The sequence below is a fragment of the Canis lupus genome, chromosome 30 (assembly GCF_003254725.2).
Source record: "Canis lupus dingo isolate Sandy chromosome 30, ASM325472v2, whole genome shotgun sequence".
In the NCBI taxonomy this organism is placed as follows: domain Eukaryota; kingdom Metazoa; phylum Chordata; class Mammalia; order Carnivora; family Canidae; genus Canis; species Canis lupus.
Genome location: NC_064272.1, coordinates 39,505,500 through 39,532,665, shown reverse-complemented (window position 1 = coordinate 39,532,665; position 27,166 = coordinate 39,505,500). Strand labels below are relative to the sequence as shown.

At 46.0% G+C, this 27,166-nt stretch overlaps 2 protein-coding genes across 10 annotated transcripts in view; one reads left to right on the top strand and one right to left on the bottom strand.

Annotated features, from left to right (window-relative positions):
* Positions 1-2,307, top strand: part of PSTPIP1 (proline-serine-threonine phosphatase interacting protein 1) — a 40,111-nt gene extending 37,804 nt beyond the window's left edge. For 3 of the 9 annotated variants that reach the window (XM_025472099.3, XM_025472094.2, XM_025472095.3), the window contains exons 13-15: positions 1,175-1,233; positions 1,339-1,457; positions 1,958-2,307. In XM_025472099.3, the coding sequence (XP_025327884.1) occupies positions 1,175-1,233; positions 1,339-1,457; positions 1,958-2,280 (501 nt within the window). In that variant the 3' untranslated portion in view covers positions 2,281-2,307. The remainder of the gene's footprint in view (positions 1-1,174; positions 1,234-1,338; positions 1,458-1,957) is intronic. The other 6 variants (XM_025472093.3, XM_025472091.3, XM_025472092.3 and 3 more) reach the window with 6 other exon arrangements.
* A 4,924-nt stretch (positions 2,308-7,231) lies between these two features.
* The window catches only part of TSPAN3 (tetraspanin 3), a 28,407-nt gene continuing 8,472 nt past the window's right edge, over positions 7,232-27,166 (bottom strand). The window contains exons 2-7 of the mRNA XM_025472100.3: positions 21,832-22,023; positions 21,520-21,594; positions 17,085-17,186; positions 15,974-16,126; positions 15,633-15,716; positions 7,232-8,123 (exon numbers count right to left, since the gene is read on the bottom strand). Coding sequence (XP_025327885.1) covers positions 8,031-8,123; positions 15,633-15,716; positions 15,974-16,126; positions 17,085-17,186; positions 21,520-21,594; positions 21,832-22,023 — 699 coding nt within the window. The 3' untranslated portion in view covers positions 7,232-8,030. The remainder of the gene's footprint in view (positions 8,124-15,632; positions 15,717-15,973; positions 16,127-17,084; positions 17,187-21,519; positions 21,595-21,831; positions 22,024-27,166) is intronic.

Genomic DNA, 27,166 nt, shown 5'->3' with positions numbered 1-27,166 from the left:
CAGGGCGAAGGCCCACTAGGAGCAGCACCACCTGCCCGGCCCCCACCCCAGGGCCCTGCGACACCCTCTCCCCATCCAAGCTCATGCAGAGAAGGCCCTGCCTGTGGGTGGTCGGCAGGATGGGGACGGGTTATGGGCCTCCCAGGCCTCCGAGCCCCCGGAGCCCCCGGCAGGCCGCCCCGGAGGCAGAGAGCACAGCGTGTCCGTCCAGGAGCCGGGAGAGAGCAGTGACCCCAGGGGGGAGTCACAGCCTCACAGCCGCACCGAGTGACCCTGGGGCTCGCAGGCCGCCCTGCAGCCCTGGGGGGACCCGGACCTCAACAGGGGGCCGTGCAGACGACAGGATGGGAGAGCTCCCGGGCGTAGTGTCTTGGAAGGACAGACGGCCAGGACAGAAGTCCCACTGAGTGGAGGCGGCCTGGCTCCTGGGGGGGGCGGGGGTCACCATGTGGGGGCAGCACGGGGAAGGGGCCGGCGGCCGGCACAGGGGTCACCATGGGGGCCGGCACAGGGGGCCAGCAGGGAGCCGGGCACAGCGGTGGGGGGGCCAGGACTCGGGAACCGCTGTCCTGGTGCAGCCGACTGGAGCCGGGCGGCGGGGCCTGCGGCAGGGCTCCCCCCCCCCCACCGAGCTCGTTCCTCCGGCCGCGGCCCCGCCGCCCACCCCCTGCCTGTCCCCCTGCCCGGGCTCCCCGAGGGGCAGGGCCGTCCCGTTAGTGTGGGGCCTGCTGGGACCTGCTGGGCCTGTGCCCCCCCGAGGCCAGGTCCATACACACACACGTCCGAGTTCCCATCCCGCCGTGTCCCCCCCAGAGGGTCCGACCCGTCCTGGCTCCCGCGCGCCCAGGGGGCCCCTCCATCCCGCACACGCTCCACCCGAGGGGAGCCCCCCTGACCCGCAGCCTCGCAGGGCTTGGCTCCACCCCACGACGCCCGCGCCTGCCTGGCCCTCAGCGCTGCCCGCTTCTGGGGTCCCCCCGTTTTACTTCGCGAGCCTCCGTGACTCCCGCCTGCCGGGCTCGGAGCCCCACCTGCGGGGTCAGGGCCGGCTGGGCCGGGTCGCCGCGGGCTGCAGGCCCCGGGCCACGAGTGAGCTTCCTCGCCAGGCAGATGGAGCGGCGGTGGGGGGCGCGGGAAGCCCCCCCACCCCGGGGCCGACCTGCCTTCCCGTCAGCAGGTTCTCCGGGCTGCTGCACGGAAGTCCCAAGGCCTCGGCGGTGGGAGCTTCCGCAGGTGACTGCGGGGGACGGGCCAGCGCTGCCCTGGGGGGAAGGGAGGCCCCGCAGGGCACGGGGGGCCCGCCCAGGGTGGGGGGGCTGCGGGCTCACACGGTTTCAGCCTCCGCAGAGACCCCGAGCGCGGCCCCGGGACAGGCCGAGGGCGTCTACAGCAGCATCGTGGTGAAGGAGGCGCCGGGGCCCCCCGCCTACCGGGCGCTCTACGACTACGCGGCCCAGGTGAGGCCAGGCCCCCCGAGGGCTGCGGAGGGGGCGCGTGGCCCTGGAGCAGCACCCAGCCCGGGGGCTCAGCTGCCGCTGGGGAGCGGGCAAGAACGGGGGCGCCCCTCGGCTGGGCCCGGGCCACGGGGCGGCTGTGTGACCCTCGGGTCCAGGCCGCTCCCTGCTTGACGGGAGGGTCGCAGAGCCCCCCGGGCCCACCCGGATTGAGGCCCGGGGCTACGGGGGCGGGGGGAGGAGAGGGAGCGTCCGCAGGGCAGAGGTCAGCTCAGCAGCTGTGGGGGCTGGGGCAGAGGGGAAAGTGGGGGACCCAGGGCGGGGGAGGCAGCAGGCTGAGCCCCATAGGGCCCTCCTCCCTGCGAGCCTGCAAAGGCCCCCCAGCCCCGGGGCCCCCGCCCACCTGGCGGCCGGCTGGCACCTGCTGTCTGGGGCGGGGTGCCGACGGACCCCCCACCGCCCGCGGCCCTCCCAGCCCGGCCTGCTCTCATTCCCTTGCCCAGAATTCCGACGAGTTGAACATCTCCGCGGGGGACGTCCTGGAGGTCATCCTGGAAGGGGAGGACGGCTGGTGGACAGTGGAGCGCAACGGGCAGCGCGGCTTCGTCCCTGGCTCCTACCTGGAGAAGCTCTGAGGGGCGGAGCCCCCCCGACCACCCTGCTGTCCCCGCGGCCTCACTGGGCCGGGATGGGGTCCGAGGGGGCCCCCCCCATGGTGTTGGCCGCTCCCTGCGCGGTGTCTGCACCGGGAATAAAGGAGTGCGTTGCCCTCTCCCTGGTCTGCAGGGTCCCGTTCACTCTTCGGCCCTCACGTCCAAGCGTCTAGTCCAAGATGGGGCCGCGGAGTGCAGGGAGGGAGATGTGGGGGGGCGGGCAGGGGTGCACCGGGAGACAGGCTCCCCCCAACCTGCTGGGGAGGGAGCAGGGCCCTGGGCCCAGACCGCCAGGGAGACCCACACCCGGGTAAAGGGAAGGGGGGCGATGGGGGGTGATGGGGGCCTGGAAGGGCAGCGGCAGGCAGGGCAGGGCACCCCGAGGAGAAGGGCGCCAGGTGGGGTATGAGCACGGGGGGGGGGGGGGGGGGCGAGGTGGGATCGCCTGGAACACTCTGGGATGAGCCAAGCTCAGTCTGCGGAAGAGGCAGCGGCTCCGCTGCAGGGGGGGGGCCGCGGGCAGCGGGGAGGCAGCCGAGCACCTGCTGGGGCAGTGGTCCTGCCCCCACACCCAGCCGAGGCCCACGGGAGGCCTGGAGGCCGGGGAGGCCAGGGCTGCGGCACCTCGGCCCGTCGGCAGGAAGCCCTCCCGGGCGGGGGTCCCCTCTGATGCTCTTGGGCCTCTTCTTGCCCCCGGAGCCCAGGAACAGCTGCCGCCGCTGGCCTGGGAGGCCCCGCTTGGCCGAGGCACCCGGGGCGGGGAGGGGGGGTCACGGGCCCCTGAGGAGCAGCTCCCGCGGCCTGGATGCTGCCCACTGGGCCCCGAGGCCTCGGTCCTGCTTTGCTCAGGGAGCCCGCGAGCGGCCCGGGGACCAGCGACGGGACCGTCCCGAGGCTGAGGGCGCCACAGGCTTCTGAGGGTCGGTGACCCCGGGACAGCGCGGGACCGGGAAGGCTCCCCGGGAAGGGGCAGGCCCTCGGCTCCGCCGCGTCCGACGCTCCGCACGGGCTGCGGGAGGCCCCACACCAGGAGCCGCAGGAGCCGCGACGACGCTGCCGGGGACGGGCCGTGACACCAGCAAAGCCCCGGGTCCAGGCCGGGAGGGGACCGTCCTGCGGCCCCGCAGCCCCGGCCAGGCCTCCTCCTCGTGGCCCAGCAAGCCTGGCGCCTGGCCTCGGGGACACGGCTGCGGGGCCCAAGCAGCAGCACCGCGCCGGGCCGGGGGTGGGGAAGGGCCTCGGGCTTCTCAGAAAAATCAGATCGAGGCTGAGATCCTTCCGGAAATGTCCTCTTCCCCTGTAAGGCACTTCCTACAAGAGAACCGACCCCACGCCCGACACGTCTGACGCCCTCAGTAGGGATGTTGGCAAAGACACCTGCGGCCGCGCGGGGTCTGCTCTCCCCGGGGAGACCGGTGGAGAAGGGTCTACAAGGGTTCTGCGGGCGGCCCCGGCCGAGACCGGCAGGCACCGGGAGGGACGCGACGCGACAAGGTGTCCCGAAGGCTCCTGGGGCAGAGCCTGCGCCTGAGAACGGGGGGGGGGGGGGGGGGGGGGGGGGGGGGGGCGCTAGGCTGAGGGGCGGTGGTGGTAGGAGGGGGCGCCGGCGCCGGGGCTGGGGGCCAGAGGCTGGGGGGGGGGGACAGGGGACACTGGGCGGGGCCGGGCCTGAGCACCAGGGCCCGGGGAGGAGGGCGGCCTGGGCCGGGCACGGGCCCTCGTAGCAGCCTCGGGGGAAGCGGGAGAGCAGCTCGGGCTCAGCGCTTCATTCCCCGGAAATACCTGGTCGTCTCCATCGAACATTCCATCCAGCCGCAGAGCCTTGTCCGAGACCTCTGGCCTGGACCCTGACCCCACCTCCGACAGGTGCGGCAGCGGCGCCGGTAAGGACCGTGGGCGCCAGAGCCGACTGGACGCGAGTCGAGGGCTGCAGGTCGCCCGGGGAAGAGCCCACAGAGGAGCCCAAGACTCGCTGGCTCCGCGGCCTTCTCCACCGTCTCTGCCACCAGGCGGCGAGGACCCGGCGCCAGGCAGGGGGAACCGGCGCGCGGAACCGGTGTCTTCCTAACGAGGCCCGCTTAGACACGGCCTCCGCAGTCGGGACGTCAGCGTCGAAGCCAGGCTCAGGCTTCCCCGCTGCCATTCTTCGGGACCTTGCTTTCACCGTCGGTGACAGGGGCTCCAGTTGCCGTCCTCGCCCAAAGGTGACACGGAGTAAAGCAGCGGCCCTCTACCCCCGAGGCCCAGCACCGCCTCCCCCCGCCTCCCCGGCTCCGCCCAGGCCCTGCAACCTCCGCACGGGAACCGGCTCCTCTGGCTGGACCGGGATGCCCGGCCGTTTGCCATCCTGGCCTGTGACGCGACAGCGCGAGCCCGGGACAAAGCCGCCACCAGCAGGCGGGCGCACCGCCCTCCACCAGCTCGCGGGGCCTGAGGACTCGGGGCTCGCGGCTTTCTCTCAGGCGCCCAGCAGAGCCCGGGGAGGAGGGCGCCGCTGCACCTCAGGTCCACGTGGAGGCCTTACGCACCAGCCGGCAGTGGGTCTTCCCCCTGGCTGCTCCGCGGGGTCCCCTGATGAGATGCTGACGCCCTGAAACCCGTTCTCTGCCGGCCGAGCTTGAGCATCAACATTTTAAACATTCTACTGGTGATTCTAATTTGCAGCCAGGGATGAAAACCTTTCTGGCTGATGGGTTCTTTGGCTTTGGGGGAAAAAAAAAAAAAGGAAATCATATTCTGACGGCATTGCAGGGACTGATCTCAGACCTGCGGCGCCCACCAGGTGCCAGGGGCTGGGGTGCAGAGATAAACAAACCTCTCCATCTTGTTATAATTTCTGTATCAACTTTCCTCCAGAGAGAAGGACCCGTGCAAGAGTCCATTTCCCACCACTAGCGACGTGCTCAGCGCGTCCAGAAAGGTGCCCAGCACACCTCAATAAAAAGTTGTTAAAGACCAAAAAAAAAAAAAAAAGTAAATGCCTAAGAGTCTGCATCTGGAGATGTTCCCCGCAGCAAGGCCGGATTCAATCTGTACACCAGTGAAGCGTGATACTAACGGGTCCACGCGGCTGGCAGAAATGTCGCAATTCTACGATCCGATAGAGAACCTGCTACACAGTGAAGAAGGAAACAAGACCTCGTAGAACAGAATTCATACACTGGCAAGAAGCAAAACCAAATACCACACCAAATCTGATTTTATAAATGTAAATACAAGGATACACATCATTGCTAAACTTGCCTACTGGGTACTTTTTTCTTTATCGATGTCTGTCTTTATAGATTTGCATTTCTTAAAGCACCATTACTTTTGTTTCTAAAAAAGGGGGAGGACACAATTTTAAAAGAGTAAGACAAGGACAGGATGAGCGGCAAAGACATCCCCGAGGTAATGAGAACGGCTGGTGCCAGGGACCAAGGCACCAGGGGTACGACAAGAGCCTGGAGCACCTTCTTAAGTCAGAAATCACAAAAGTGTTCAACAAAAATGTCAGGACATGGAAACAACCTAAAGGGGCAACCGCTGGCCAAACCTGGAACTTTATGAGAACCAAAAAGCAAAAAACACAAAAGGACAATAACGAACTCTAGACCACTGGAAAAAAATGGGAACCCATCAGTCCATAATGAACATAAACAGTAACTGGAGGAGAAGGGAGGGAGGAGACTGGGAAGCCGGCAGGGAAGGGGCGCCAGAACGGAAACGGTGCTTTACGGCCCTCACAGTAAAGACGAAATCTAGAACAATCATCCTAAGGAAGGTTCGGCCAGGCCAGAATCACCAGTATTTGCTAAACCCCAGGGGAAGTTTGGTGGGGAACAGGATATGTGAACATTCAGTCGTGAAGTAGTAGGTCTCCAGAAATCACGGGACTTGGAAGGGATGAAACAGAAACCACCTTAACCAAGTACTTACCCAGTGTGCCAAACCCGCCTTCCTCTCCTTCCTGGCCACACTGGGATGCGTCTCTTTGGCCCGCTGGGCAGCAGGGGCCACGGAGAGGATGGCCGGGCTGAGAGGACACTTAGCGTTTCCGCCTGGCGTGGGGGCCAGTCCTCTGCTCTCCTGGCTACTGAGCCAGGTGGGCACCTCCAGGGGTTTATCCCGTCACAGGGCAGGCAGCGTGCTCCTGCCAGAGCCCGACCCTCAGACTGGCAGGGCCCTGCTCTGAGTTCCTCAGTTCCTGTCCTCTCTTCCTTGACCTTCAGGCTGGGAGCTGTTTTACTACTAAGCTGCTTTAGGGTCTTTTTATTTATGTTATTAATGAGAGACACTGGAAGAGAGGCAGAGACGTAGAGGGAGAAGCAGGACCCTCGCAGGGAGCCCGATGCGGGACTCGATCCTGGGACCTGAGCCACCCAGGTGTCCCAGGGTCTTTTTTTTTTTTTAAACCCCCTTTTGGTAGTTAATCTTTACCACAGTTAGCAACTGTTTCCATCATTTCCTGTTTATATTTCCCCCTTCAGTGGACCCTGAACGATACACAGATGATCAAAATGAACATCATCATTTTGGGGCAGATGACATTGTGGTTACAACCTGAGAGGACACACGACACGGATAGTGCTCCCGCCACTTAGAACGCAAAACCTAATCTCATCAAGAGGGAGCATCCAATAAACCCAAAATGAGTAACAGCATTTAAAAGAAGGGACTGTATTTTTCCAAAATGTCAATGTCATAGGTGACAAAGCTATGGCAACATTCCAGATTAAAGGAGACCAAAGACAGGACAACTAACACCTGGTCCTTGACTGGATCTGGAACTGGAGGGGAAATGGTATAAAGGACGTTGTGAGGTCAACTGAAACATGAGGGGTAAGTTTAAGTATTGTGTCAGTATTCAACGTGCTCAATTACAACATCCTTATTCTTAGGGAATAACCCACCGATGTATTTAAAAGCCATGATATGGGCACCTGGGATTGGGATCTGTGCTTTGTAGGATATATTGGACTGAAAAGCACCTGTGGTTTTCTGGATCCCAAGGCCTTTAGACTTTGGCAACTGATATAATTAAAACACATGTAAATCATGAAGAACTGCAGATAGCACCAACATTTAAAACATTACACCGCTGTTTGGGAACTGAAATGTCCCCAAATAATTAAAAAGTACATGTTCAGGGGTGATACAGAGTTTATTGAATTAGATTTTTCTATTTACAACTGAGATCACATCTACATACTACTTTGCTAGTCTACATGGGTACATTAACGCTAACGAGTTTAGACTTACGATGAATGGGCTCAATCATACAAAAACACACACACACTAATTGTTTTAAAACAGTAGTGCATACATTATACTCCTCCTATAAAGCCAGCTTTGATTAAAAACTGCTAGTTTCAAAGATCAGTCTGATTTTGAAGATGAACCAAGAGACACACTGTATGATTCTAAAATCTATTTTAGCAATTTTATACAGTTGCTATCTTACTGAACTACAGTATATGTTTTTTTTTAAAAGGACACTGACGAGGGGCACCGTCTGGTGTTAACTTTCACTGCAGCTGGTTTCCTCCCTCTCCCCCCAAGCACCTTTGGCCCAGAGTTCTCCACCATGCAGACTGGAAGGGCCCAGAGATACTCCGGCAGTAGCCCCGTTACTGCAGGGACCTAACAGAAGCAGGCCTAGGCCCTCTTTTGATTCTCCCACACTATGCAACCTGCAAATGGTTCTGAAATTAGAACATAAACTGCCATACTTAAGAACTTAGGAACACGGAGAGTCAGCTAGAACAGAGGAAAAGGAACTCCTAGGTGGGCAGGGAAGTAGGTGGGCACATGAAGAGCCAAGCTGCTTTGTCCAACACCCGTGTGCTTTAACTAGATGAACTCAGGCCGCCAATAGAGCAGACCTGCTCAATTCACCTTCCAAATCAGAACACGACTAAAAAGCTGAGGCTTGCGTCTTCTCCTATGCGTACGTTCCACCGGTGATGAGGAGCTCATAAGCAGGATCTCTACTCCTTCTGCACAGTACGATGCATGCACATAACATGCCCAGCAGCTGTGGGAAGAAAACAACAGGGGGAAAAAGGAGGCTGAAGACCCTCTCAGGGCTCGGTGTACATTTCGTGGTTGGCAACGGAGCTGCTTCCAAGTTCAGCGATCTCTAAACATCAAAAAAGCAGTGACGACAGGAACAGAAGCAATTTCTAATATGTACATTATCTTTTCAGAAACCAACTTTTAGTTTCCCTGCCTCACACCTAAGAACAATATGTGAAGAGCAGAATCACAAGGCTCTCCTCCTGCCATCCCCATTCTCAATCCCGTTCTCAATCGACAGCGCTCTAAAAAAAAGAGCTTTCTGCAATGATGGAAACATTCTGTATCTGAGCTTACAGACTTGGTAGTCACTAGCTACATGGGGCTACTGAGCACCATGAAATGTAGCTAGTGCAACTGAGGAATTATGTTTTTAATTTTATTTAAATTAATTGGGACACACGTGACTGGCCAGTGGCTACCGTCCGTTCAGCAAGGGTCTAGGGAGTGGAACGACGAAGACTACATGTATTAAGGAAACTTACTGGTGGTCTTTTCAGGCATCTGGACCTGGGGACACAGGCTTTATTAACAATCCACAAAATACAGTAAATAAACAGCCCAAAAGCCCTATGGTGGAAAACTAATCTTGATGCCAAGAAATTGGTTTGAAGGTTTTTATTTCTTTCATAATTATTTACTATTTTTGAAATCCAGATTTGGCTCTGTGGTATTACAGACACATTACTTTTTAAAGGTCACTCTTCTTTCATTATTTTATTTTAATAAGCCCTAATCCTTCTGTGGCAGCAAACTGGAATTGTAATAAAGTCATGCGATGTTATTTTGAATAAGCAAGAGGATTAAACTGGATTAAGGAGAAAATGATTCTAGGATTTTTGATCTGACTTCTTACAAAATATAAATAGTAACCAAAGAGCTAAATAAGAGTAAGTTAATTGCCGTTCTAACTTTTCACGGGCAGCGAAAGGTCTCAGTTTCTGTGCACATGGGGTCAATCAATTTCAACAAAATGTGCCGGATCCATAATCATCGAGCTCTCAGCTCTCTCAGTCTGAAGTGGAGGGTAACTAATGAGACACAACACAGAGATAAGGATGCCCTCAATCTGAAGTCTCCGTGGTACAGAAGTCACACACTCCAATTTCTGCCCTTAATTAGCCCATATTCTACCCATTGATATATGTACTTGCTGCTGACATTCATGCTTGCTGGTTTCATTGTATCAATATCTGCTGAGCACAGTAATAGCATAAAGCACCTTGAGACATTTTAAAAGTGGAAATTGTTAAAATTTAGTAAATATCTTTAGCCAGTTCTAGACATGTTTACTATCTAATTCCGAAAGAAATACATTTCCATTCACTACATCATCAAAACATTCTCAGAATAGCTATAAAATCAAACACAATTATGTTCCCAAGCAATGTTAAATTGAGCAATAAAAATGCTAAGCTCAGAAATTACTGATTTTCTGGGGGGGGGGGGGGGGAACCTCTTTCCCATTCCACTTCCCTCACATTCCTTTCAGTTGGTTAACTTCTATTGAAGGAGCCAGCATTCTCAAATGGGGTCTGAAATAAGCATCATTTCTTTTCCTGACTTTTATTTCAATGATGTCAACTTGTACTGATTTTAAAACAACTAAATAAGCTTGATAAAACCCTACTCATGCTTCAGAATGAGTCTGTTTACAAGCATTAAGCTCTACACATTAACTTCTTAGAGTCCAAACCTTATCACTAGTACAGTACTACAGGTCTGCTTCCAAAGCTCTGCTATACTGAAATTTCACTGATTACTAAAATTTTCCAACAATTGGAAATATCTTAGCTCCAGAGTTATTTCTTGCAATAAAAATTTTCCCTGCAATACTCAAGTCATGAGAACTAATCTGCACTTAGTCTAAATAGAACAGCAAGCAACTGGGATCCCTGGGTGGCGCAGCGGTTTGGCGCCTGCCTTTGGCCCAGGGCGCGATCCTGGAGACCCGGGATCGAATCCCATGTCGGGCTCCCGGTGCATGGAGCCTGCTTCTCCCTCTGCCTGCGTCTCTGCCTCTCTCTCTTTCTCTCTCTGTGACTATCATAAATAAATAAAAATTAAAAAAAAAAAAAGAACAGCAAGCAACTACAAAAAATAATTGCTAAATAGAGAGGCAAATGGTGACTTAAAAAACTGCCAAGGATTAAAATGCTCTAGAATATACTACGTAGGGGGTATTATGGGAAAAGAGGTATTGTTATACAGGGTTTTGGAACCGCAAACTGGAAACACTGTTTTCTGAGAAAAATGTGGAAGTACCTATCAAAAAGCCACTTATACAATGGACTCAACTTTGTAGCTACCAAGTTTTGCTATAGACTTTGCACATGCATACAGAGGACATCTGCTACTTGCATTTCTGTAATAGCAAGACTTATATAAGTGCCCATTAATGTAGATTAAATTATAAAGTATGCCCCCCCCCCAATGGAACACTATGCAGCCATAGTAAGACATAAGGAGGAACCAAAGGTTACATACCATAAGGTTCCATTTATATAATACATTGAAATGACAAACTTAGAAATGGAGAACAGATTAGTGGTTGCTAGGGTATGGGAGGAGGCGGCACAGGATGGAGGTGGATGCAGTTAGTAACAAAAGGGTACTAAGTGGAATCCTTACGGCGTTAAAATTGTTCAGTATCTTGACTGTGGTGGTGGATACAGGAACCTACCAGGTCATAAAACTATACAGAACCAAATACAAACAGAAATGAAAAATCTGCATAAAATTGGTGGATTGTATCAGTGCCAATACCCTGGTTGTGATACACTATAGTTTTGCAAAATATTACCGGTGAGGGAAACTGGACAAAGCATACAAGGACTCTGATGGTATTACTTCTTAAACTGCAGGTGAATTGGGGTGCCTAGCTGGCTCAGCTGGTGGAATGTGCTACTCTTCTCCTTGGGGTCATGAATTTGCATCTCATGTTGGAGGCAGAGTTTACTTAATAAAAAAAAAAATGCATGTGAATATACAATTAACTCAATCTTTTAAAAAAGCAAGGTAGAAAATTACATACCATAAGCTTTCATTTACATAAAAAATATTTACCTGCCACCTAAACAAAACTACTTCTGGAAGGATATACAGAAACCTGGTAACAGTGGTTGCTACTTGAAGGGATATGGAATGGGACTCAAGAACTAGCATAGACTGACAGGGAGACTTACATTTCACTAAATTTATATCATCTGAAAAAAATTATATCAAGTGGGTAAAACCTATAAAAAGTTAACAATTAAGATTAATTTCCTCGGGCAGCCCTGGTGGCGCAGTGGTTTAGCACCACCTGCAGCCCAGGACGTGATCCTGGAGACCTGGAATCGAGTCCCACCGTCAGGCTCCCTGCATGGAGCCTGCTTCTCCCTCTGCCTGTGTCTCTGTCTGTCTGTCTCTCTCTATGAATAAATAAATAAAAGATTTAAAAATTAAAAAGATTAATTTCCTCTAAATTAAAAACAAAACAAAACAAAACCAAACCTAGCCATTCAAGAATTAGCTTCCCAAGCTTTGGTTTAAATTTTTAATGAAAAATTACTTGAAATATTTCTTTAAATGTATGTCAGAATCAACCCACTAGATTTTAACTATCTGGGGGCTCAATCTAAAGTGTTACTTATGTATTTTAACTCATTTTAATGAATAACTGGCAATCAAGAAACAGCAGGAAGAAAACAGCGGGCTCAACCTCTTTCACACTTGAGCGACCAGAAAAAAAGCAGCCTGGCCCTGAGAAACAATCCTCTGTGACAGTTTGCTCTTGATCACTCCATCTTGAGGACACGCCAACTTCATGAGACTCCAAAGACAATTCCCATTTCCCCCTACTTTGCAGAAAGCCTTACTCACAGCAGATACTTAAGAGATTGCCAAATCAAAACCTACATTTTTACCATTATGACCAGATCTTTTAGATATAAAATTCCTAATTGATCATTTCTTAATTTAAGAGGCTGGCTATGCTCAAAGAAGTCAAAAATCTTGCTGATTTTAAAAAGCTAACAAGGAGTGCCTGGCTGGCTCATTTGGTGGAGCATGAGACTTGATACTGAGGTTGTAGGACAGAGGCCCATGTTGGGTGTGGAGATTACCTAAAACAAAATAAGGAGTGTAGCAAAATTTTAAAAATCTTTCTCTTATATTAAAAAATGCTGTTGCAGAATGCCTGGGTGGCTCAGTGGTTGAGCGTCATGTCGGGATCCCAGGATCCTGGGATTGAGTTCCCCATCGGGATCCCCACAGGGAACCTGCTTCTCCCCCTGTCTATGTCTGTCTCTCATGAATAAATAAATATAATCTTAAAAAAAGAAAAAAACTGTTTTAAGAATTAACTAGTATTTTTCAGGATTTTCTTCATTATTTTGGTCCTACTCAAGCCTAGATCATTTAACTAGACTAGCACAAGGGTCAACAAATGTTTTCTTAAAGGGAAAACAGTAAATATTTTAGGCTTTGTGAACCAACAGACAAAATCAGTCTCTGTCACACAACTCTGCCACTATAACACAAAAGCAGTCACAGATGATATTAAAGGAGTGTGGCTAACACAGTAAGAGGCAGTGGAATAGCTTTGGCCCAAAGGGCCTACAGATTGTTAACGTGTGAACTAGAGCCTTCTATTGGTAAATTAAGTTTATGAGAAAATTTCTTCCTAAACTCACTGTATGCCTTGGAACTTGAACAAAATGTAATGTAACAGTACCACAAATCACACTCAAATTAAAAAAAGACCATGGTTCAAACAGTTACACCACCAAACAGATACACCACCACCAAAAGTCATCTTTCAACCATTATTTTTTTTTTTTAAGTTTTTTTTTATTTAAGAAATCTCTATACCCAACATGGGGCTCAAACACACAACTCCCAAGACTAAGAGTCGCATGCTCTTCTGACTGAGCCAGACGGGCGCCCTGAGCATTATTTAAAACCAGCTATTAGAGCTTCCTCACTTTAGAACCTGGAGGAAAGTACCAATGATATTTCAATGCAATTACACTGTGTATTTTCTTAAGCTGAAGTGGCAATTAACTGTCAGGTTTCATAGCAGAATTGAGGAATTTAATCTTTTGAGAACCTTAATTCTTCACTTTGTAATTGGAGGCAGAGTACAATGGGCCAGGATTCAAGCTTCACTGATGGTCATTAGTCATACTATCCTTGCTCCACACCCCACCCCCTCCTCATTTTCATGGCCTTTAAAACAAGGGAAACAAGGACAACAGACTCTCCAAGTGTCCTTTAGCTCTAACTTTCTCTATCAGGATGGGCATACAAGCACTAGAGATCACTGATGCTTGTGTTGTTTTTGCCTTTGCTCAGCTTTTCCACACCTAGGGCATCAATTTAAATCAGATTTTGAGTATCAAAAGTTCAGAACATTTACAGGTACTCTTTAAAAAAAATGTTAGGGAAATTCTTTCATTATTACAAATGTATGTTTTTTCCCCTTAAAACCAAAGTTTTCAAATTTTCAAAGCCACTAGGTTTTAAGTCTGTGAAAGCTCTGAATCTTTGACTTAGTTTTGCTAAACTGAACACGTCAAATCTTTATCAGCCATTACCTAAATCAGGGTGATTTAAGCATAAAATGCATACGAGAAGGCATACTTAAGAGAATAATTAAAATATTTATTAGCCCCCCCCCACACTGAAAATATATTTAATGAAGCAATATCTGCCTGGTTAATGAGCGTAACTAGATGAAGGACATAGCTAAAGTAATGATTTTCATCAGTCTTCTTTATACATGCTGTGTATTTCATGATCATAAGCACCTTACAGTTTCAAAGCTTTTTTGCTGCATGCTAGTATGTGATTTATTAACACAAATAAAATCATTAAGAATGCACATACCACAATTTCACCTTGGAAAAGAGACCTTCTTCATGTTTCATTATTTTTAGCTACATGAATATATTTGCAGAGACAATCAAGATATGAAACGATATGAAATACATGCCTGCTGGTCATCATACTACTGCTATGCTGAGCCACAAAGTAAATGCTTAGAAGGGCAGAGACCACAGCAAATAAAGAGCTAGGCTTTTTAATGAATCATTTCAGGGCTGTTTGAATACCAGCAAAGTCAACAATCACCTCTTTGCCATTTTGAAAGGCATTTCCTATTAAATAGACTAGCTTTTGTTCAAATATACAGAGAGTAGGCAATACAAGCAACTTACACTTAAACTAGCAATTATATTGGTTTTTATCTAACACTTAAAAGCTACTTACACTTTTTTTTTTTTTTAATTTTTATTTATTTATGATAGTCACAGAGAGAGAGAGAGAGAGAGGCAGAGACACAGGCAGAGGGGAGAAGCAGGCTCCATGCACCGGGAGCCCGATGTGGGATTCGATCCCGGGTCTCCAGGATCGCGCCCTGGGCCAAAGGCAGGCGCTAAACCGCTGCGCCACCCAGGGATCCCTACTTACACTTTCTTAAAATAGGTTCTCTAGGCCTGAAGCATATTTCAAGAACCACCAAAAGAACACTCTGAGAACTAGATCTGATGCAAAGGCTTCTCAATCATTTCAAACGATTGGCTATTCTGAGTTTAAGATAATCCCTAAGATATATTGTATATGCCTGAGAAACTAGCACTGTAGGCAGTTGTACTGAGCGAAAAAATAGTTATTTTTTCTTATTCTTATTTTCAGGTGAGGGATAAGGATGAGGGTGCGTGAGTGGGATATGGTGGGAGAGGGAAGGAGGAGTAGGTAAAGTGAGAAGTAATTAAACAGTCACCAGCTACTCTGCACATGCCATTACTAGATGGGAAAAAGACTGTTTTCACCGGTAGGAGTTGGGAAAACAAGTCCCCTCAGCTACCAATAATGGCATGGTTCACCTGCAGATGTGCCAAGTGATTCCTTGATAGCTGTCAGTCTGGAAAAACTAAGTCCACAAATACAGAAGAGATCAGAACCTCGGTCTTCACTCGATCTTTTCTGTAAAGCAATGAAACTGCTCTTATCAGTTTAAGAACCTAGTGTTGTAGGATCAGTTCCTGATTAACATATATGGACATATAAAACCCTTGAGGACAGAAAAATGAGAACCAGAAGAAAGAGTACAAGAAGACTGAAATAAAGCTTTCCATTTCCAAAGTGAAATAAAGCAGTACAATTTTTAAAATTTTGAGAGCTTCTATTAAAATACCTCCCAAGAATACACTAGGACAACAGTATGTATTTTGAACTCACTAATCAAGAAAATAGAGCAGAGTTCCCTCAAATACAGATCTGTGGTTTCTTGGAACCATCTTGGGTCTAGGTCTAGAGACGGGAAATGACAGGTGTTGGTAACTGGTGGCTGGTTCTCAATCACTTACAAATTATCCATCTATATACACAAAGTTTTAAGCGTACTTAATGATGAAAACCATGCACAGCTGACATCAGTGAATCAGCAGACTCTGATGACAACTCCTTGGTTAGCTGCGCTTACCTGAATAGCTGCAAATGCCAGCGCTGCCCAGATAACATGCATCATGATTTCCTGTAGCTTCTTTACAACTAGAGCCTCACATCCCTGAAACACAGTTATTCTCATTAGAAGTCATTTAAAGTGAAAGCTGCAAGGTCAAGTATTACTGCTCAGTGGCAGAAATGAAAATAACAAACACTTACAGAGGGAAAGACAATACATTTAAAAAGAATTTACAACAACCTAAAGAGCATTAAAGACAGGTCAAAGAGTATAGAAAAGAAGATCTAGGTAAAGACAAATCACAGAGAAAAACAGGTTACCAAGCTAGAGTCAAGTCTTGGCCAAGAAATCACACTTACCTCGGCATAGAGGTTGGAGGGGTGGGCCAGGCTGCCATTACAGCTGCTGGCGGTCTCTCTGCAGCAGCTAAGAGGGACACTCTGGTTTTTGGTTTCTTTGAACCAGTCTGTATTTTCCCAGTCTGAATAGTTGTGAATTCCACAACAATGCAGCTAGCGGGGAAGAAAAGAGAAATATCAGTCCTCATAAGACACATATTCCTGTGTGGAACTTTAGAGTTCTGCGCACTGCAGAGCTTTCAGCTACTCTAGACCAGTGAGGTCCAATAAAACTTTCTGCAATGACAGAAATGTTCTGTGTCTGCATATTCAACATATTAGCCACTAGCCACCTGAGGCTACTGAACACTTACAATGTGGCTGGGATGACTAAGGAATTGAATTAAAAAAAATTTTTTTTTAATTTTAAATTCTGACTTAGCAACATATGACAAGTAATTTTAGAATCTCCACATGAAAAGCACATTACCCACAAGGGGTAATTTATAGCTAAGAAAAATCTTCATATCTTACATGGTAAATACCTGGTTCTGAGTTAAATAATATTTCCAATGACAACGTGCTTCAAATACTTTCTCTGAAATGTCTGAGATTTGCTTTAATGTAATCAAGCAAAAGATACATGGGGTAAAGGGTGAAATATGATTGACAAAAAATTGTCAATTTGGGGGTAGTTTATGGGTACTATACTATTCTCTCTACCTTCATGTATTTCAAATTGTCCTTTTTTCTTTTTCTTTTCTTTTCTTTTTTTTTTTTTTATAGTTTTGTCTGTTATCTTTTCTGGTCTTGCTTTCTAAAGGTAAATGAAAAAAACCTCTTATCTCCTCTGAAGTCCCTCAAGGCTCCCACCTTTCCCTGTGATCATACCTGTCTTTCATGATCACCTTTCTCACTAATTATTTGGTAAAAAGTCAAATGCTTCTTATCTGGCTTTGATTAGGTGACAATGGAAAAAAATTTTCAAGTGTGAAGGTAAAAATATTAGACATCATGAAGATAACCATGGCTATGAGAATAGATGTCTAATTTATCTAGTAACAGCAGCTAGTTTAAGGTGGACCCAACAGTAATTGGCTCTCAAAAACAAATCCGCCTCAAGAGAGCTCACCTGTCTCTGTACATAATCAATAGCCCGGCTAGCAGCATCAGGGTTCGTTCCATTGTAGGTCTTATACACTTTCTGAATGCTGCGATCGACCTCATTTTCCACCTGAATCAAAACAAAGAATTTGGTTCCTTAAAAATACTGGTATAATTAATATTTGTCAAGACTTCAGCTAAAATACCCTAAGTCACATGTATGGCAAGTTGGCAGACATCTCTGTGAACCCTTCCTACCTCTATGGAGATTCAACTGAAAATTCAGACAGATTAAAAGCATTCAAACAAGACTGTGTGCAAGATGGAAGATTAACAACCTATTTAAGAGGGAGAACGCAGCTGAACCCTGAGACACATATCCTAAATTATAAATGAACTGCCTTCCGTTTCTTTTTTTTTTTTTTTTAATTTTTATTTATTTATGATAGTCAGAGAGAGAGAGAGAGGCAGAGACACAGGCAGAGGGAGAAGCAGGCTCCATGCGCCGGGAGCCTGACGTGGGATTCGATCCCGGGTCTCCAGGATCGCGCCCTGGGCCAAAGGCAGGCGCTAAACCGCTGCGCCACCCAGGGATCCCATGCTTTCCATTTCAAGTAAACTTTTAGTAGGTTGGACCTACTCACTTTTTGTTCCAACAGAGGCAAAAATAATTACCCCCCCCCCCCCCCCGCCCAACTTCAACTTTTGGAACAAATACCAACATGCTTTCCAGTTTTTAATTCAATGTTGAGATTTGGCCAAATATGCAGAAGTAATCAGCAGGTTAAAAAAAAAAATCAGTCTGTATAAGTGGCACTTTATAAAAAAAGTGCAGTTCCATGTTGTGTGAATGGAAAGACAGGAAATAAATCCTTTCTAACTTATTGCTGCCAATCACTACAGTGGCAAGAAAGTGTCATTTAGTAAAATATGCTTGTGTTAAGATTCTCCTTACCCTTCTAAGCTGATTAGGCCCACTTAGTAATTATACCAGTTATGTGATAAAGCGGATAACCCGTAGGGGCATAATCCAATGCATTCCTTTTTGGGGCATCTTTGCCTGGTACCTTATGTATCAGTGGTTTGAATATTAAATTGGCATATTATGCCTTTAATTTAAAACTCTAAGTTACAGAAAGAATACCTCTATTATGTTTTTATCATAGCTCTAAAGTTATACCCCAATTAATTAATTTAAGGTAGGCCTGTTTAACCTTAGATGGCACTGTAGGTGGAAAGCAAAAACAGGCAAAATAGGTAAAAGAAAAGGAAGTGACGAAGAAAGAGGAAAGAGGGGCAAGCAGGGGTGGCTGGCAACAGCTGCCTTGGTGTTCAAGTTGGCAGGACCTCTCACTCCTCAAGATAGGCACAGAAGGCAGGATCTCAACTCACAGCCATCTTTTTCTATGTCCAGAACCAAGCCATTTTTTTTCAAAGGGCAAAGGAAAATGAAGCCCTCAATTTAGTTCTAAAACAGAAATCAGAAATCTTACGTCGCCCTTCCATACAGGGAATTTATAAGCTGAGGAAATCTGAACTTCTCAGCTGACCAACGATTCATCTGGAGCTCATTCTGAGGTAATTTAAAGAAAGCTAAATATGTACAAATTAGAATAGTACACTTTGCTATATTAAATGAGACTAGAAGTCTTGCTGTGTAATATTTTTTTTTTTCATTCAATCAATCCACCAATTCATCACACTTATTATACCAGGTCAGGCACCTTGCCACTGCTGGGCAAAGATGAAGGCCTGGCCCTTAAGGAATTCAGAGTCCCAGGTTCAATCTTTAAAATATACATTGTAGCAGAATCCATCAAGGGGGATGGAGGCGGGGGGGGGGGGGGACTATCTTGTCCAGAAATTACTTGCTCTTGGTTTAATGTTTCTATTATCTTGCCTCAAATGAGGAAAGTGAGTTGTGATTAGATATTACAACAGCCTCTAATTGAAGCTCCAGAAGAATTTTACAAAGGGCTGTAACGTCTCCCCCCTGTGGAACAGTCACTAGGGTGTGCCTATAAAGTTTAGTTAAGGGTTAGCTGGAAATTCTGCATGAACAAATCAACCACATGAAAAAGTCTGGGGTTAGAGGTGGGCCTGGATGAATCAAATTTTAAAACAAATCCTTCTTTCAGCAGACAGCTTTAATGTAATAAAGGGGATAGCTGAATATTCTCTAGCATGTCTTACATAGAGAATATATGGGCCAGTAGGAAACCCCTTGGGCTGATCTCTACCCTTTGGGGTCCAGAGATTTATGTCCCATGTTAACTTGTACATACAAAACCCCTGTGTTAAAAAAACAAACGAACAAACAACAACAAAAAAAACAAAACCTGTGTTGTTCAAAGGTCAACTGGGTGAGCTGGGTGTATATATTTATGGGTACCTATATATAAATATTTTTGTCAAATATAGTTTGAAATCCAAGTAGGCCATCTATGATTTTGACAAAGTTCTAAAACTATTCCTAACAAATATTTGTGGAACGAAAAGACCTAACCATGACCCAAACTGACTTCCATATACTATCTCCAATCCAAAGGACATCTGTGTTTTTCATTATTACCCCACATGTAAAAATGAGCCATAAATGCACTTATACTGGATTTAAAAATGGAGAAGCCTCCCGTGGTCAGTAGTGCTTGGTTGGTTAACTGAGAAAGTCCATAAAAATCAAAGACTTCTAAAAAAGTAAACATTTTCATTTAGCTTGAACCACAGAAATAGGTATTTCACACCAATCTTAAGATGTAAGCCTATCTCGTCTTTGCAGAGGATCCACTGACTAGAGCTCTTTATCATTTGTTCTGCACAAATCACATCCTTAATACATTGACAATGACTTCCAGTTTGGGTTTCTTGAAACTGCAGAGACATAACACAATCAAAGTGTGGAATTCTACTAAATGTTAATAAATTTCCCCTAAACTTTTATAGTGATCATACCCATACCTGATTTGATCAGAAATGTTTTAGTAACTACTTGTTTTTACCAAGTCTTTTCAAATCATTCAATTTTCTTTTTTTCATGTACTCATATTTTTCATGGACTTAGTCAATATTTAATTAACTACATAATTACACTAACAAGTACTGGGGATTACACTTGCATTAGGCCTGCTAGCTCTCAGCCAGTCCTGGTTCCTTCTCCATGTTCTCTCATAGGCCTTTGCTCTAACAGAATCCATGTACATTGAATTCCATCTTTGCATGTACTTCTCATAAGATCCCAACTGACACAGCGCAGAATACATTGTAGAAAAAAATTACTGTAGTAGAAAAATACATTAAAACTGAAATAATCAGGGCAGCCCTGGTGGCGCAGCGGTTTAGCGCTGCCTCCAGCCCAGGGCGTGATCCTGGACACCCTGGATCGAGTCCCACGTCAGGCTCCCTGCATGGAACCTGCTTCTCCCTCTGCCTATGTGTCTGCTACTCTCTCTCTCTGCATCTCTATGAATAAATAAATAAAATCTAAAAAAAAAAAAAAAAAAACAAAACTGAAATAATCAAACTTTCAGCAGACTTCCTGAGATCAAAATCCACATTAAACACAATCTCAGATGCCTACACGGGTACGTTTGGTGGAAATAAGTGTTCAGAAAGAAGAGCCTGAAATGTTTCAGTATTCTTAAACAGAAAACAAAAGCCCAGTTCTTTGGTATGCTCTCTTTATTAAGCCAGAAAACTGGACTTATGTTTACTAAATGCTTTTTTTTGAGGTAAAACTGACATCTAACATTATATATTAGTTTCAGTGTGGTTCAAACTTTTTATAGGGAAAATAATCACCACAGTAAGTCTGATTCCTTCACCACATATAATTATATAATTTTATGGTGATGAGAGAACTTTTAAGATATACTCTCTTAGCAACTTTCAAATATACATTATAGTAATACTAACTTAAGTTGCCATGCTGTACATTATATCCCCATGATTTACTTACTTTGTAACTGGATGTTTGTACTTTTTGATTCCCTTCATCCATTTCACCCAATCTCCCATGAATGGCAACTATCAATCTGTTCTCTGTGCAATTTTTTTTTTTTTAGATTTTATTTATTTATTCATGAGAGATGCAGAGAGAGGCAGGGATAGGGGAAGTAGGCTCCATGTAGGGAGCCCGATATGGGACTTGATCCTGGGGCTCCAAGATCACGCCCTGAGCTGAGGGCGGATGCTCAACTGCTGAGCCACCCAGGCATCCCTTACTCTGTGCAACTTCTAACTTACTTTAGATTTTTAAAGCAGTGACTAAACTGAAGAAAGGCAAAAGAAAATGTTTACTCTGATAAAATGAATTTGTTCTATCTGAAATACTTAAACCTGTGAATTACACAATTTTAATTAATTAAAATTAATTGATTAAATTAATTAAAATTAATCAAACTGTGTACATTAATCAAATGAAATTAATTAATTTTAAAACATGTGAATTACAGTAGACAACATACCTTTGCTCTGTAAACGTATCCCAAAACCACAACAACAACTTCTGTGACAAAAACCAAGAGTAGGATGATGACAAACTGTAAGGAAGAAAATAGTGTCAAAATTAAATACAAATTTTAAAAACTGCTCTAAATATTATCTTGATATAAAAACAGTTACCAGAGATAACTGCTAGATTGCAGAGAAGTGCTAATTTTGTTTCAATCTTAAGAGGCAAAGAGCCTACGGTGTCTCATGCTCGATTCAAGCCAGTTACAAATGAAATATTCCCACATACTACGGTGACACATGCAGTTGGTGAAGTGGTAACTTACCGTGGCAAGTCCACAGCGGCTTTCCCGGATTGTGGCACAGCAGCCAATTAGGCCAATAATGAAAAGCAGGGCTCCTACAGCTATGATCACTACAGCAGGAATGAGAGTATACACATCTTCAAAGAAGTGGTCATAGTCATCGTAAGTGATAAAGACATAGGCTCCCACATAACATAAAATGCCAGCTGCCCCCTGCAGAAAACAAGATCAGAGCACTGGTAAAAATCTTTAAGCTCTGTTAGCAAAATGTTCCTACTATTTCTTAGCATGTTATGATTTAATCAGATTTGCCATCATTTTTAAATCTATTTATATACTTTTTTTACACTGAAGCTGAAAGTCTATTATTCATTAAAACGTTTTTTTTTCTACTGAAGTTGAAAAGTTTCCCAAATGCTATGCCTTCTTTTCAGTAATTGGTGCGTCAGTTAAGATCAAGAGACCATGAATCCAGTAATACTGACAAAAATGAACTCTCCTGCCCCCAAACACACAACAAAGGCTTATTGGTAACTCGACTACAGGTCACAGACCAGTGGGGTGGTGGGCTCTACCTTTGCTCACTGCAGTTGCCCTCAACGAACGAAGAAACCATGTACAAGTGGCAGAGCCAAGATTTGAATCCAGACAATCCGACTCCAGAATCTGCATTTCTAACCTTTATCCATCCACTTGGAAAAAGAAAATATAATAGCTAGTAACCTTGATACCTACTTTCCAAAAACTTACTATCCTAACTAAGACTGAAATAATAAAGCCAGAAGGCTCAGTTAATTAAAGAGCTTCACAAACCGTTAGTTATTGCCTAGAATGGTACTTTTCAAACTCTCCGGTGAACAGCAGTCACCTGAGGATCTTATTAAACTGCAGACTCTGATTCAGGAGGTCTGGGGCTGGGACCCGAGACGCCGCATTTCCAAATTCCCAGGTGATGCTGATGCTGCTGGTTCTTGGACTAAACTCTGAATAACAAGGTTTGAGAGCACCCAAAGGGAAAGTGAATCCAGAAACTCATGGAACTGAGATCTGCCTCATTCAGTGCTGCTCCAGACACCACTCTCCAGCGTTGGAGTTTCACACGTACTCACTCTCCTCTGCCATCATTTTGCTGCCACTGTGTACCTGCTCAATGCTGACAGCCTAATGCCATTTGCTTACATGTGAATGATCAAAAGCAGTGTGAAGCTAAGTGTTAAAACATTTGGCGTAATGAGTTATCATTTGTAGAGCACTCTGAGACTTCCTCAGGAAAAGAATGATTTCACCTCCAAACTAGAAAACAGCCTCCACAGTAATATTAGAAATAGCATCAACTCTTTCAACCCAAACACTGTTGATTTCTTTGGTCTATGGGACCCATTTAGTTTAGGCAAACCAGATCAGGACAGGAGCTTGTTTAAAATCAGGATGAGGCAAATAAGGCCCCTGCTGAACAAGCTGCTGCCCCCTGCTCCTCACTGACCCCATTACCCTTCATAACCCTAAGAGAAAACTGTTATGCCCAAATGTACCACATATTTCCTCACTTTATGCCTCTCTGCTTTGCTCTTTGGAATGCCTGCTCTACATGGGCCTGAGGACTCCTTGTTGCCCACTAAGATTCAGATTCTTGACCTTTTCAGGCTGGATCAGGTGCCTTTTATCCACTCACACATCACCTGGCTCTCTAACAGGGCATTCATTACAACTGTCACAACTTACATATGTCTCCTACACACAGACACACACAATGTCATAACTATGCGCGTCTCAGCATACTTTCAGGGAACAAATTCTGACCATCTGTCTTTTAGCCCTTTACCACCCTTTAAACACCATTTTAGGTGTTTGGTGCAATCAATCAAAATTTATTGATACAATTTATCTCATTCTTTCCCTTGAAATCACACCTCCCATTTCTATCATAAGCTTTAGTTTTTTTTTCTCTCTTTAGCCTAATATTTATAGTTTTTAGTTCACTATTCAAGCATGATTTGGCGACTCAATCTGGTTCACTAAATACCCGATAGCCATCACATCTGGAATAGATTTTTAGTTTATAAATGCTGCACTTACAGCAACCACGCCTGTTCAAAAGTTCTCAGAGTTCATGGACATATTAAGGCATACATTAGTATGGGATGAAGGTAAGCATAGGAAAGGGAAAAGAAGAAAAATAGCTTAATAGCTTGGGCGCATTAATTATAGAAGTACATAGACCATGTAACATTCTTAGCAAATACTTTTTTTTTTAAGATTTATTTATTTACTGAGAGATTGAGAGCACTTGTGTGCTTGTGAGCCATGGGAAGAACAGGGGGAGGCAATCTCAAGCGGACTCCCCACTGGGCCCCTAGGGCCCAGGGCTCAATTTCACCACCCCAAGGTCATGAGCTGAACCGAAATTAAGAGTGGGATACTTTGGCTCAGGCAGTTGAGTGTGTGTCTTCAGCTTAGCTCATGGGACTGAGCCCTGTGTAGGGCTCCTTGCTCGGTGAGGAGGAGCCTGCTTCTCCCTCTCCCTTTGCCTGCTTGTGCTGTCATATACGTAAATAAAATCTTCAAAAAAAAAAAAAAAAGAGTGGGGTACTCAACTGACTGAACCACCCCAGGTGCCCCAATGCTACTTTTTCTTGACTATATATGTGTGATAAACAAACACATGTACGTACACACATATTTTGCTAAAGTAAATACCTTCGGTCCTCAATTCAAAAAAATTCTAAATGGAAATCAAATTTTGTCCAGTTTGTCTTCATTAGTCACCTTTCTATTCTTTAGATTCTTAGCCTTTCTTACTCTAAAAGGCAATATTAATATCTTAAAAGGCTTAATTAAAATAAATTCCAGGGGTACCTGGATGGCTCGGCAGTTGAGCATCTGCCTTCCACTCAAGGTGTGATCCCAGGGTTCTGGGATCGAGTCCTGGATCAGGCTCCCTGCACGGAGCCTGCTTCTCCCTCTGCCTGTGTCTCTGCCTCTTTCTCTGTGTCTCTCATGAATAAATAAAATCTTAAAAAATAAGAAGAATAATAAATTCTATTTTTGAGCTTCTAATAAATGAAATTTTAGCCTACAGAAATCTGAATGAAAACAAGATAAAACTGGAAGAGATATGTATTCAATCTGAAGCACAGACACTGAAGTACTTTCATGCATCTATCTATCTATCTATCTATCTATCTATCTATCTAAAAGATTTTATTTATTTATTCATGAGAGACAGAGAGAGAGAGAGAGAGAGAGGCAGACACAGAGGGAGAAGCAGGCTCCTCAAGGGGAACCTGATGTGGGACTCAATCCCGGATCTCCGGGATCACGCCCTGAGCCAAAGTCCAACGTTCAACCGCTGAGCCACTCAAGTGTCTCAGTATTTGCATTTTAAATACAAAATGATGAGTTTTCCACCTAAAGAGACTCACAATTGGTGTTGCCTGGGAATGAGCCAAGGGAAATGCTTCCAGGGCTGCCACTCTTCACCCAGACTGAAGCACTCAACTGAAAGTGAGACTGAGGAAGCAGAAAAACAAACCAACAGCAGATACCACCAGACATGTGACAAATGCAATGGAAGGCTAGCAGGAGATGCCATCTGTAAGGATGCCTATTTTTTTTCTAATTGACTTGAGAGCAGTATCTTTTCCCAGGCTGCAAACCAGTCAACATCCAATTCACACAGCAGAGCTGAGAACATAACAGAGCTCTATTTTGAACACATAGTGGGTAACAACGTATATTAGCTGCACACACCAAAGCAGAAACTGCACTGACTGCTGGTATGTGAGTATATAAATCACACTGGTCATAAACAGAGGCTTGTTTCCTAAATTGAGGACTTCAAAATTTTCTTTTGATATCTGTATACAGTGCTTATATCTTGAATTGCATAATAAACCACTTATGAAATGACATGTTTCTTTGGAAATCTAAAGTAGGCGTCTTAACAACAGCTGAAGACCTAAAAACAATAAGCAACGTCTTCAATGACTTCTCACCACCAGTACTAAAAACAAAGGTAGAGCTGCATGGTAAGCAGAGAAGTTGTAGGTGATTCCCAACGAGCACGCGGGGTCGTCGCACAGATGTCTGATATAGGAACTACGGCTATCAGAAAGGCTTTACACCGGGGAGTGGGGTTAGGTCCGCTTCTGGAGGTCGCGGCGGGCCTGGGTCCATCAAAGGATCTGGGCTGGGCCCACAAAGCCTCCGCGCAGGGCGAGGTGCCGCAGAACAGGAGATGGAATGTGGAGCTTGGAAGCAACTGCGCTGCTTTAGTTACTGCGGAAGAAAATCTAAGCCCAGGAGGAGGATTTGTGCCAGGACGGGAACTAAAAATACTTGTTCTTTTTACAAAGACATGGAGGGAGAGTTAAAGGAAAAAGGCTGAGGGCTCAGACTATCAGAAGAATCATCTTTGTAAAAACTATTGTTCCTTATCTTTTAAAAAACTCATGCCCTAAATTAAGCCACAGAATTTTAGGATTTTGGGAGAGCTGGTGCTTTTCCACACCAGGATACTTCTCTAAAAAATGAAGCTATCTTGCCATATAATTTCGGAAGGCGAGTTCCAGAAGTACGGTATCATTTTATCCTTTACCTCCCACTACACACACACACAAATGTAAAGTCTCTTTTAAAGTAAAACATTTCAACCTTACATAAGATTGCTTTTTCTATAGTTTAGAAACTATAAATTACAGAAAACTATAGTTGGGTGGTTTTTGTTTCTATTTTTCAAATATTCTGTGAAAGAAATGGCTGATGAAATGCTGAAATCCACAAAACTATTAAATTGTTTAATTTCCTAAGGAAGAAGGAATATGAAAGGAAAGGGGGCACATCACCCACAGTGAAACTTGACGAGGGAATGTGGCCCTATTAAAAACTGAGCAGATTTGTTATCAGTAGGGAATAAAACAGCACTGCTGTGAGAAGTGTACCTATATGGAAAGTTAGAAATGTGAAGGTGAACGCATCCCATAGAACAGTTGGTTGAAGATAAAGCAAAGAAGAACAGAAGACAGTCATCAATTCATATCCACAACCGGCAAGAATCAAGACAGTGTAAGGATGAGGACCACGTGAGGTCATTCAGCTAAAATCATAATGTTTGGGCAGCCCAGGTGGCCCAGCGGTTTAGCACCTGCCTCCCGCCCAAGGCCTGATCCTAGAGACCCGGGATCGAGTCCCACATCGGGCTCCCTGCATGGAGCCTGCTTCTCCCTCTGCCTGTGTGTGTGTCTCTCTCTGTCTCTCATGAATAAATAAATAAAATATTCTAATAAATAAATAATAAAATAAAATCACAACGTTTGACAAGTTCTTATCTGCCTGCATGAACTGCTCCTTCAGACTA